The sequence below is a fragment of the Saccopteryx bilineata genome, chromosome 2 (assembly GCF_036850765.1).
Source record: "Saccopteryx bilineata isolate mSacBil1 chromosome 2, mSacBil1_pri_phased_curated, whole genome shotgun sequence".
Classification (NCBI taxonomy): Eukaryota; Metazoa; Chordata; class Mammalia; order Chiroptera; family Emballonuridae; genus Saccopteryx; species Saccopteryx bilineata.
This window is the reverse complement of record NC_089491.1, coordinates 28426630-28439150: the sequence shown is the minus strand read 5'-3', so window position 1 is coordinate 28439150 and position 12521 is coordinate 28426630. Positions and strand designations below refer to the sequence as shown.

General features: G+C 40.7%; 1 protein-coding gene across 5 annotated transcripts in view; it reads left to right on the top strand.

The window, feature by feature from the left end:
- The window catches only part of FKTN (fukutin), a 62435-nt gene that overhangs the window by 28029 nt on the left and 21885 nt on the right, over positions 1 to 12521 (top strand). For 2 of the 5 annotated variants that reach the window (XM_066256598.1, XM_066256600.1), the window contains exons 6-9: positions 613 to 745; positions 6154 to 6283; positions 8308 to 8441; positions 10293 to 10420. In XM_066256598.1, coding sequence (XP_066112695.1) covers positions 613 to 745; positions 6154 to 6283; positions 8308 to 8441; positions 10293 to 10420 — 525 coding nt within the window. Of the gene's footprint in view, positions 1 to 612; positions 746 to 6153; positions 6284 to 8307; positions 8442 to 10264; positions 10421 to 12521 lie in introns of all 5 variants that reach the window. The other 3 variants (XR_010729048.1, XM_066256599.1, XM_066256602.1) reach the window with 3 other exon arrangements.

The following is a 12521-nucleotide window of genomic DNA, read 5'->3' as shown; positions in this document are numbered from 1 at the left end:
ATGAATTCTTACTCCTTTTTTTTTTATATTAGTAATTAAATCAAATAATGCAATTCAGATAACTCAGTTTTGACATAGAAATATTCAATAGGAAGAAACTTATACACAAATGCACTGGGAAATATATTTAAGAATGTTTATAGCAACATTGTTCATAATGCCCCAATCAAAACATATACAATGGGTGATATTGTAGAGCAATCAGTTAATGCTCTGTACAGCAACAGAGCTGAATCCTCCAGTGTAGGGTGGCAGAAGCAAGCATAAAAGAATGCAAACCTTTGATTATGTTTATAAAAAGTTTAAACACATGATAAAGTATGTTCGTGGATGTATGCTTACAAAGTGGAAGTGGTCAAAAGGTACAGACTTGCAGTTGTGAGAGAAGTTAGTTCTGGAGATGTAATCTAGAGCCAGGTGACTCTAGATAGCACTGCTATTGTATATTTGAAAGTTGCTAAGAGAGTAGATCTTGAAAATTGATATCTGAGGTAATTGAAGAAAATATGCTTGATTGTTTAGCTATTCTGCTTATGTTGTATATTTTTGAAGAGGCTAGCAATACTCACTCTGGGTTAAGTTCTTATAATAAATCTTAACTTTTGTTTTCAGGCCAGAATTACAACAAATTATTGTCGATGGACTAGAAGTTCTCATTCCCAAAGATCCAGTGCACTTTCTAGAGGAAATACCACACTCTAGGTTTATTGAGTGTAGGTATAAAGAGGCCCGAGCATTCTTTCAGGTGAGAGACAGCCGAATATTATACTTTTGAAATTAAAGGAAGTATAATTGTTTTTAATATAGTATTTCTGGGAGGGGATGAAGGGACCGCAGAAAACATTTTTTGACTCATCTATTTTCTTCTAGATTGTTTTCTTTTGATTTCTTGATAAGTAGATTAAACATTAACCTTGAGAACTATTTGATATTGTTTGGTATTTTCGGAAACCTGGTTTCACGTGGATGGACTGACAGGTTTAACATTGGCCTCTGCTTTAATTAGGGGAGCCCATAAACTGTGGTGCAGTCCGGTGTTGGAGCACTCACTCCAACAAGTATGACGCCCCTGCAGGAGATGAACCGTGTGAAAAGTCTTAGAAGATATTTCATGGCAAAGACAGTTTTTCTCAGAGGGTTGGCACCGAGTATGAGATTTTTCGTGTTTAGGAAGGTTTTTGGAGATAAATGCTACACAAAGACCAAGTGCTTTTGAACTTTACTTTATTCTGCTGCTGTAGCTTTCATTCAGTAGACATTTATTGAAACATTTACTGAAAGCCTCTTTCCCAGGAACTCGGCTGGCCCTGGGGATATAAAGATTTCAAAGGTCATGAAACTCTAAGAGATGACATGAAACAAAATTACTGGGAAAACAGTGAAATTTACAGCAGGGTTCTGGTACCCTAATTCTTCCACCTGCCCTTTATTTCATGGGATTCCCTTCTAAGAAAGCTGTGCACACAAGGAAAGGAGCAAAATGGGAGAGCGTACGAGCTCTGTCATCACTGGTCAAGTGCCCAGCACCAACTAATGTAAGGTTTTACTCATAGGCTCTGCTGACCCCCCGGACCTAGGCCTAATGGCCCAAGTGAGCCTTCCCAAACCTGATCCCTTTGATCTGTAATTATGGAGGTGTGAAACATACCCAGTCAGCCCCATGGGTGCAACGCTGGGAAGCTGCATGTGTAAATAGGCCTGCTCTGGCAGGCAAGTGCTGCCCATCATACCCCCACTACATAGTAGCCAGAAGCAGAAGAGATGCCGTCTGGTGCATGAACTTGACATTCATTCTTTCCGCCTTAGGGGGTTTTGTTCTGGTTGCCACCTCTGTCATAGTAATTATCACAGTGAAGGTCTGCCTTGTGCCCCTACTAGATTATGTGAACTTTTTTTTTAATGGATTGATTTTAGAGAGACTGATAGAGAAAGGGAGAGAGGGAAGCATTCATTTTTTGTTCCACTTAGTTGTACATTCATTGATCAGTTCCCGTATGTACCCTGACCTGGGAGATTATGTGAACTTCTTAATGGCAGACATCTTATTTTACTCACCTCTGAAGCCATACTGAAGTACCTAGCATGGCACCTGGCACAAAGAAAAGACCTTGTAATCATAAAAAGCTCATTCAAATCTAATGACTTTTTTAGGGATGCTTATTAGAGCTACTTCCATTACCTAGCAAGCATTTGCCCAGGCTTATTTGTTGATCTTTGTGGGAAGGAAGGCAGTGTAAAATGTAAAATGTTTCAAATTATTGAGAAATCATGAGGATAGTGTTGTATTTAATTCACTATTTTCATTCTGTTGAGATTTTGAGGGCAATCAGCATTTGAGTAAAGAGTATAGATGACCGATGTTCACAGGAATTTTCCGTTTATCATAGGCTTATAGTTTTTCTGTTTAAAGTACCATCGCACAGCAAGACCATAATGCTGCCATAACTTCACGGCAGGTGGAACTTTGTACTCGTTCATCACTGTGTTGTCTGTGTCCTTCACTGCAGCTAGACAGACTGGTGACCCCTCATTTGCTTTTTTCTCTTCTGCTGAGGTATTGGTATTGCTATATAGAGTGCCTGATTGGATTGATAACTTAAAAACTGTTTTAGCCTCTTAAATGTTTTTTTTTTCTTCATCATTTCTTATGTTAAAGCCATAATTAGAATACCTGGAGGGCCCTGTTTCAAATTAAAGGTAACATACATAACTTTGAGCACTTGATGGCGCCAAACTGTCTTACATACAAACTGGTGTAGAGCAGTGAACTAATGTTAAAGTTTCCTAAAGCAGCCTCCAAACTTTTTTTAAGATAATTTATTTTGAAACATTTTCATACTTTTAGAAAAATTTCAAATACAAGTAATTTTTTCCCCTCATTTGGGTCCAAGTTGTAGACCATACAGCCTGTAACTTTTAGTATTTCCTAAAAGCAAGAATATTCTCTATAGGTCTCAATACAGAGATCAGGAAATTAACACATAGATTATTACCATTTAACCCTCATTCAAGTTTTTCTAATTGTCTCAGTACTGATCTTTATAACAAAAGGATTCAGTTTAGCATCATATGTTGTATTTACCGTATTTTATTAAATATTTTAGCGCACCATTTGGTTCAGAATATTTTTTTTCTTATTTTCTTCGTTAAAACACTAAGTGTGTCTTATGGTCAGGTGTGTCTTATGGAGTGCAAAATACGGTAATTTTCTTGTCTCTTTATTTAGTCTCCTTCAGTCTGGAACAATTTCACAGTCCTTTCTTGATTTTCACGACTTAGATACTTTTGAGGATTATAGGCCATATGTTTTGTAAATTGGCCCTCGTTTGGGGTTGGTCTTGCTTTTCCTCACGTTAGATTCAGGTTATACAGCTTTACCAGGAATTACACAGGTGTGACGCAGTGTTTTTCTTGTTGCATCCTGCTAGGTGCTGCATGATTTTGATCTGTCCTGTTACTGCTGACATTCACCGTGATCACTTGATTAAAGTGCTGTCTGCTAGCTTCACCCCTGTGAAATTTCCATTTTTTACCTTTGTCATTAATATTTGGCATGAAGGGCTTTATGTAAATATTGTCAGTATCATCATCAAACTTTTACTTTATTCATTTGTTTATATCAATATGAACTCATGGTTTTCTATTCTTTCAGTTATTTTCATTAATTATTTTGACCTTATAATTGTTCTATATTTGGTCACTGGGAATCTCTTCACAGTGGCTTCTGTGTCTTTTTGACATTTCTCCATTGTTTTTTGAGTACTTTCTTGCTTTTTGGCACAAGGTGTTCTAGGTTCACCTTGTGAATTTCCCTGCCACAACCCGGAATCAGCCATTTCTCTGAGTCCTGGTTCCTTTAGAAGCCAAGATCTGGATGCCAGTTGTGCTCATTGCAATTTGGGTTTCATTGCACACAGGTCCTCCCGCTGACAGGAGGAGAGAGAGAGAGAGAGACAGAGAGAGAGAGAGAGAGAGAGAGAGAGAGCGCATGCACGCTTATTTCTGTATCGGCCTGTTTATCTATGTCCATGAATTCACACTGATCTCTCCAGTCTAATTAATTTATTTCCATTAAACAGCATAGGACTCATTTCTATACTTGTGACTCCCTTCTCATGCAGTGAGAAACCTGATTCCTCTTATCCTTAATATATTTACTGATGTGTTGAGTCTCCCATCGTTTCTGTTGCCCCCTCTCCTGTGTGGATGCTGCCCTCAGCCTGCTCGGGCTCTGACTCCCTCCTGGACGGCCCCTCCATGCAGACACCCTCACCACTTGCTCAGGCTCCGAGAATGACGCCCGGCCACCACTGGGCACTTGCTTGCTCAGCCTCACCCAGTGGCTCTAGTTTTATTGTAAATAGTTCAGGAAAAGGGACGGGTGGGGCGAAAGAAGAGAAGTGCCCACTCCTGACTTAACTTTGTTTAGTTTTAATTATTTTCTCAATCTGCCAAGAAGTTTTAGAACTAAGGTAATACACATTTTTCTGAACTTCATTTTGCTAATTATCAAAAAACTGAATGAGCTTCGGTCTGTTAAGTCCCAGTGAAAAACAACCAGGGACTATGGAAATCGCTGGACACCTGACCTCAGACTGCATTTTGCTTCGGATGTGCTGGTAGCGCTCAGGACTAGCCTCTTCCCCTGCTCGCCCAGCCCGCTCAGGATTAGCCTCTTCCCTGCTCGCCCAGCCCGCTCAGGACTCGCCTCTTCCCCTGCTCATGCCCAGCCCGCTCAGGACTCACCTCTTCCCCTGCTCATGCCCAGCCCGCTCAGGACTCACCTCTTCCCCTGCTCATGCCCAGCCCGCTCAGGACTAGGCTCTTTCCCTGCTCACTCAGCCAGCTCATGCCCAGCCCGCTCAGGACTCACCTCTTCCCCTGCTCATGCCCAGCCCGCTCAGGACTCACCTCTTCCCCTGCTCATGCCCAGCCCGCTCAGGACTCACCTCTTCCCCTGCTCATGCCCAGCCCGCTCAGGACTCGCCTCTTCCCCTGCTCATGCCCAGCCCGCTCAGGACTCGCCTCTTCCCCTGCTCACTCAGCCTGCTCATGCCCAGCCCACTCAGGACTCGCCTCTTCCCCTGCTCACTCAGCCTGCTCATGCCCAGCCCGCTCAGGACTCGCCTCTTCCCCTGCTCATGCCCAGCCCGCTCAGGACTCACCTCTTCCCCTGCTCATGCCCAGCCCGCTCAGGACTCGCCTCTTCCCCTGCTCATGCCCAGCCCGCTCAGGACTCACCTCTTCCCCTGCTCATGCCCAGCCCGCTCAGGACTCGCCTCTTCCCCTGCTCATGCCCAGCCCGCTCAGGACTCGCCTCTTCCCCTGCTCATGCCCAGCCCGCTCAGGACTAGGCTCTTTCCCTGCTCACTCAGCCAGCTCATGCCCAGCCCGCTCAGGACTCACCTCTTCCCCTGCTCATGCCCAGCCCGCTCAGGACTCGCCTCTTCCCCTGCTCATGCCCAGCCCGCTCAGGACTCGCCTCTTCCCCTGCTCATGCCCAGCCCGCTCAGGACTCACCTCTTCCCCTGCTCATGCCCAGCCCGCTCAGGACTCACCTCTTCCCCTGCTCATGCCCAGCCCGCTCAGGACTCACCTCTTCCCCTGCTCATGCCCAGCCCGCTCAGGACTCGCCTCTTCCCCTGCTCATGCCCAGCCCGCTCAGGACTCGCCTCTTCCCCTGCTCATGCCCAGCCCGCTCAGGACTCGCCTCTTCCCCTGCTCGCCCAGCCCGCTCAGGACTCACCTCTTCCCCTGCTCATGCCCAGCCCGCTCAGGACTCGCCTCTTCCCCTGCTCATGCCCAGCCCGCTCAGGACTTGCCTCTTCCCCTGCTCGCCCAGCCCGCTCAGGACTAGGCTCTTCCCCGGCTCGCCCAGCCTGCTGAACTGTGCTGTGGGAAGAGGGAGTTGATAAAGATGTGAGTCTCATCTTGGTTGTATCCCTACCTCTTTTGCTTGTGTCTTCTAGAGTCTACTCCTGCAGACTTATTTTATAAAAACAAATGTGTAACTAACAGGGAACTCGGAAACTTCATTTGTGTAAAAGAAAAATATTTGGGGGGGCTAATTTTCAAATTTAATTTAGATGTCACAGAAATGATTCTAGCAATTTAGAACTGGCCAGAATGGCTGACCCTTTATTATATGTGCAGCAGTACCTCGATGACAACACCGTGGAAGCGGTGGCCTTTCGGAGGAGCGCAAAGGAGTTGCTGCAGCTCGCGGCCAGAACCCTGAAGACGCTGGGAGTGCGCTTCTGGCTGAGCAGCGGCACTTGTCTCGGTAAAATTCTTGCCTTACTTGTCTCTGTGTCATTTTTCCCCTTTGGCTTTCGGGATGACTGCTTGAGATGACAAAATATGAGTGATAGTTGAGGTGTCATATGTATAGGTAGAATAAACGTAGTACATGGAGCAAGAATTTATTAATTTTTTTAAAGGAATTAATTTCAGAAACATAAAAGTGAATTAGGAAGGCCATATTTATGTTTATTAAAAATTATAATTCATGTGTGCAAAATTGACATAAGAACATGTAAACTATATTTGATTCTCAGGTAGTCCTTAGATTAGCATTTTATTACTTCCATCCCAAAGATTACTGTTACATAAAAAAACAATTGTTAATTTCTTTACTTACACATGACACGAACAATGTGCTTGCACCAAAAGTTTCTACTGAGAGGAAGACTGAGGCATGTACGTCTTAGATCTTCCACTAGCCCTTCCCCGGTCGTCAATAGCGCCACTGATCAGACATCACTCTCTTAACGCATTCTGTTTCCTCTGAGATGGGGAAATGCAGACTTCCCTACAGCCCTTAGCAAGCTGCTGTGAAATCTGAGAAAGGTTTCTGCATCTCTTTCTACTAGGCATTGGATCAAACTTCTTTGGAATTTTATATTATTTAGAATCTTAAATTTTATTTTTATTTTGTCTTGTTTATACCTATAGTTATAACTGTGTTTTTTCTTGATTATAACTATATTTGCACAAAAATTAATTATGCTCTTTTATGGGATTACCATACAATTCATTTCTAATTCAAAAGACTTTTGACAGTGAAAGGAAGTCCCATTAATAATTATGTTGTATCACAGGCAGAAACTGGGATATTTGGTTATCCTATCTATTAGACTTATGGACAATTCACATGGTTCTTCGTGACAAGATGCTTACAGCTAGAATAAGCAAAAAAAAAAAAAGTTTACATCTTACACACTTCTGTAATATATGCTTTAAGGTTTAACTTTTTGAAGCAAAATTGTTTTATAGACTATGTCATCAGAAAGACTTCTTAATCATTTGTCATGGTTCATTTTGAGATTTTAATCCCATTGTGTTTTTTTTTTCTTGTAATTTTTTTTTTATTTAAAGTGAGAGAATTTTTTTATATAAAATGAGAGAGTTGGATTATATCATAGTTAAGAACCTTCTATTGTTAATAGTTCATGATTCTTTTCCAGATGTGGATTGTAGATTTTTCTTAAACTATAGGTGAGACCCCTCCTACCCCATCCTAGGCTTCTAAAGATCCAGGTTAAAATAAAATGAAAGTTTAGAATTCCAAGCAGTATTGCTCAATATCAATACCTCTAAAGCTAATTATAGACATTTATTTACCTTTTTAATAATTTGGATGGAAGGTTAAGAAGGATAACAGGAGAGGCCAAGGAGCCCTTAGCAATATTAAGAGATAAATATTTCTTTTTGAATAGTACTATAGCAATTGATAGAGAAGTAGTTATAGGGTAAATACCTAGAAATATCTTTTGACAGTATGTTGAAAATTGAGGTCGATACTGCTCTTCTTTTTTCTATGATACATCAGACATGAGCTGTTCAGAGTTGGTAAGGTCTATAAATTACTGCTCAGGGAAGGGATATTGTTTAAGCAAAAAATTGAATTACATATTTTTTAACATATCTTAAAGGCAGTCTTTATTATTAGAGGATTATGATTAAACAGTCTCAAAATTAATTTAAGTTTTTAAATGGATGGCCCAGTTAACATTATTAAAGCTAATAGTTTATTCAGAAATTAAAATACATTATAAAAGTTTTTTAGGATGCTTAGTGCTCAGACCAAATAGAAAGAAGGAAGGAAGGAAAGAAAAGTTTCTTTAATAGATGGTCCTATAACCATAGATTTTAGTTTGGGATTTAATTTAAAAAATTTTAGTGAAGCAGTTTAAGTCTTATCCTGTGAAATAAAGCCCACTGTTACAAAGATCATTTATTATAATAATGACTAATTCTTTCCAAACTTAAGTTTTTAAAAAGGTTTTCTTTTTCTTTTTTTTTTAGGATGGTATCGGCAGTGCAGTATTATTCCTTATAGTAAAGACGTTGACCTAGGAATTTTTATTCAAGATTATAAATCTAATATTATTTCAGCATTTCAGGATGCAGGACTTCCACTCAAACACAAATTTGGGAAGGTCAGTAATAAAGATCTGCTTGACTTCTTAAGTAACATGTCTCAAAGTAAAGTTTGTATTACACAACTCAGAAATGGTTAAGAACGTTGCATGCATCATTTTATCACTTGGTATTGGCCAGGATGAGTTCAGCAGAAACTTATTACCACTTGTAACCTCTGCACTATTTAAGAAAACTAGAAAATCTGACTTTCTATTAACAGTGGTAAGGAAGACCTTGGGCTCTTGCAGATGAATGTATTCCAATTATATTAGGCAACAATATATATATATAATACATAATTAATACAGCATATACAATTAATATACTAAATAAGAATCCCACCTACCCTATTCGAAGTTATATTGTTTCTCATGAGTCATTTAGTTTTATGTTCACTTAGGTATTGTATCATTATCAACATGAAACACTTCATTGATTGCTAAGGGTTAGAAATACAGACTCATTTCAAACAGTACTTTAATTTCCTGTTTATTTCTTCTGTCCTAGGTCATAGTAATTTTCTCAGAGGTCAGCTGGGAATAGGTCATCGTGGCTTGGATGAAATCTCCTTTTAGATAATTTGATTCTTATACCCTAAAACTATGATCCCTTGCAATCTCCTTACTATTAATTTATTTGTTCCCAGGGTGGTATTGTGCTGGAAATCAAATGGAAGTATGTTTAGCACTGGAAATTACTTTCCTCATCATGACAATTCTAGCTTATTAAAGAATTTAATTAAATATTTTCCTGAGGTCACAGTCAAAGCATTAGACCTCTAGTCATTCAGCAAACATTTACTCAACAGCCACACTGTGCCTGGCACTGGGCTTGCATCTGGGACATGAAGATGAAAAAGTTATGGTTTTTGAGGAATTCACTGTCTAATTAGAAGGAAAAATGCATAAATAATTATGTGGTTGATTCTGTTTCAGACAGATGCACCAAGTCCAATGGGAACATAATTATTTGTAGGATAAGCTTCTTTAGGAAAATACTCAGAATTCTTTGTACCTTTAACTTTTTTTCATGTACATATTGTAATGGTCCATGGCATGCATATGGGTTTCTATAATATAACATTTACTTAAGTACTTATTTATTCATTGCAATAAAAAACTTCTTTCCTGATAGCTGTACTTGATTATTAAAGGAAGTGATTTTCTTTGGTTCTTTTCTTTCTTTAGTCAGAAAGGGGCTTGGGAACAGGATGTTCTGCAGAGTGATGATTTAACAACTGTTAAGTCATTGCCATGAGTTGTCATCAGTTGTAAGAAGCAACATTATTTTATATGCATTTAAGAAAGAAATCAAATGATAGCACCTGACCAGTGGTGGCACAGGGGATAGAGCATCAACTTGGAACACTGAAGGTCCAGGTTTGAAACCCCAAAGTTGCCAGTTTGAGCACGGGCCCATCTGGCTTGAGTGCAAGGTCACTGGCTTGAGCATGGGATCATCGACATGATCGCATAGTCACTGGCTTGAGTACAGCTGTTGCTGGCTTGAAGCCCAAGGTCACTGGCTTGAGCCCAAGATCTCTGGCTTGAACAAGGGGTCACTGGCTTGGCTGGAACTCACCGTCAAGGCACATATGAGAAAACAATCAATGAACAACTAAGGTGCCACAACTATGAGTTGATGCGTCTCTCTCCCTTCCTGTCTCTCAAAAAATAAAAAAAAAAGAGAGAGAAGAGAAATCAAATGATGGCGTGCTACTGATACATCCCAATTTCAGAGGTGCTCTAATTTGAAAAAACATGTATCTTAAATCAATACTCTGTATAAAAATGTGACCTTCTTAAAGAAAAAACAAACAAATGTATTTCCTTTTTTTCAGTCTGTGAAGGTTTTCATCTTTCCTCCAGGTAGAAGACAGCTTGGAACTATCTTTCCAGGGAAAAAATGATGTAAAACTTGACATTTTTTTCTTCTATGAAGAGACTGACCATATGTGGAATGGAGGCACTCAGGCCAAAACAGGAAAAAAATTTAAGTATGAGTCAGATAAGTACTTTTAAAGGGGCAATGGAGATAACTTCAGAGGTTGTGGGGGAGACTGTCAAGGCTCCACTACTAACTGATGCTTTCTCAGCTTACCCTTAGAGCCCAGTCATGTTTGCAAAGGCAGGACCACCTGTCCGGACAGTCCACAAGAAGGAAGTGTCTCTGGGTTTGTTAGTCCAAAGAGTTATTATGCTTAGAAACCCTTGAGTCATCAGAAATACAAAAACAAGAAATGCAAAAATCGAGCCCAGAGCCTGAGCCAAAACACTGATTGGCTGTTAGCGCTGTAGGAGCTTGATAATTGGGTGGGAATGGGTAATGGTCAATAAAGAGGCAGTCATGGTGAAATGAAGCTCAGGTGAGGAGGTTGGGGCCATGAGAGCCGGGCAAGCTCTGCTGTGGGCCTTGAACACAGACGGAGGGCGAACCCTTGAAGGAGCCTCGTTGGGCTTAACGGCTACTCTGTTTTATTAAATGTAAGATGATACACGTTGTAAGATGCACCATAATTTTATGTGCTCCTAAGAAAGGAAAAACTGCCACTTAAAATTTTAACAAGACTCACAGATGGAAAAATTGGGGGTGGTGTCTCAGAACTGAAGGAATACAGTATGTTAGATCGGCCTTTCATGTTTTTTTTTTTCTTTTAATGCTGCCCTAGTAAAACTCCTTAATGAGAAAAGACAAAAATTACATGAGAGTAACTGTGCTCTCCTTTATGATGCAGTTGGCCTAGCCTTAGTCCTGAGAGAGAGAATGAATGGGAATGACAACCCAAGAGGAGGGGCTTTGGAGTCCGGCCAACGTGGGGGGCATCAGCTACACCTCACTACTGTGTGACCTTAGCTTTTCCGAACATTAATGTCTTCAGCTGTTAAATTTGGGTAGTGCTACTGTGTGTCAGGCACTATTATGAACATTTTGCATGTGTTAATGCATCTAATCCTCATAACAACCTTAAGAAGTAGATAGTCAATGAAGCCCTGAGAATTTAAGTAGTTTGTTCAAGATCACATAGCAAATAAGTGAAGGAGTCAGACAGCAGGCTCTAGAATTCATCCTGTGAGCCACCACTCCCCAGTGCCTCCTCTCCACTATACTGGACAGTCTGAGGCACTGAGCATAGCACTTAGTGCTTATTAAGTAAGTGGTGGTTATCGGTGTTGTTGTGTAATATTAATACTGTGGCTACTAATGTGATTAATATCATTACTGTCATTATTAGGGTAGTTATATAAAGTTGGTGAAGTACTGACATAAATTTACCTCACCAACAAGCTGAGTTTAGGGCTTCTGTCATTGAAAACATTGAGCCTTTGGGCATGGGAGGAATGTTCTCTGACACAAAAGAGGAATCCCACGCCCAGCCTGGTATCTCCTGTATCACTGGCATATCCCAGTGGAATCGCTGAATCTTTATTTGAAGGCAGGGAGTTTTCATGTAACCTTAAACTTGTTCTGGAGGTTTGAGAGTAATCCAAACCTTTTTCTCAAAAGTATAAAGCATGTCCAGTTGACATTGACCCCGGATCATATTCTTGAAACTTTTTATTTATTATAAAATTATTTTGCTTTTTGACAACAAGAACATTCATGCTGGGTAACTTCTAATTACAAGTTAATGAATATATAACGGACCCTCTCATTGTGACTAGGTGAATATGAATGGTAAATAGGGTGTGTTTTTGACATTAAGTCAGTTTTTTTATTAAAAATATGATAAAGATGCCTGACCAGGCAGTGGCCCACTGGATAGAGCATCAGACTGTGCCGCAGAGGACTGAGGTTCGAAACCCCGAGGTCACTGACTTGAGTGTGGACTCATCCGGCTTGAGCATAGGCTCATCAGCTTGAGCGCAGGGTTGCTGGCTTGAGTGTGGGATCACTGACATGACCTCATGGTCGCTGGCTTGAGCAAGGGGTCACTCACTCTGCTGTAGCCCCCCCCCAGTCAAGGCACATATGAGAAAGCAATCAATGAACAACTAAGGTACCGCAACGAAAAATTGATGCTTCTTGTCTCTCTCCCTTCCTGTCTATCTCTCCCTATATGTCCCTCTCTCTGTCTCTCACACACAAAAATATGATAA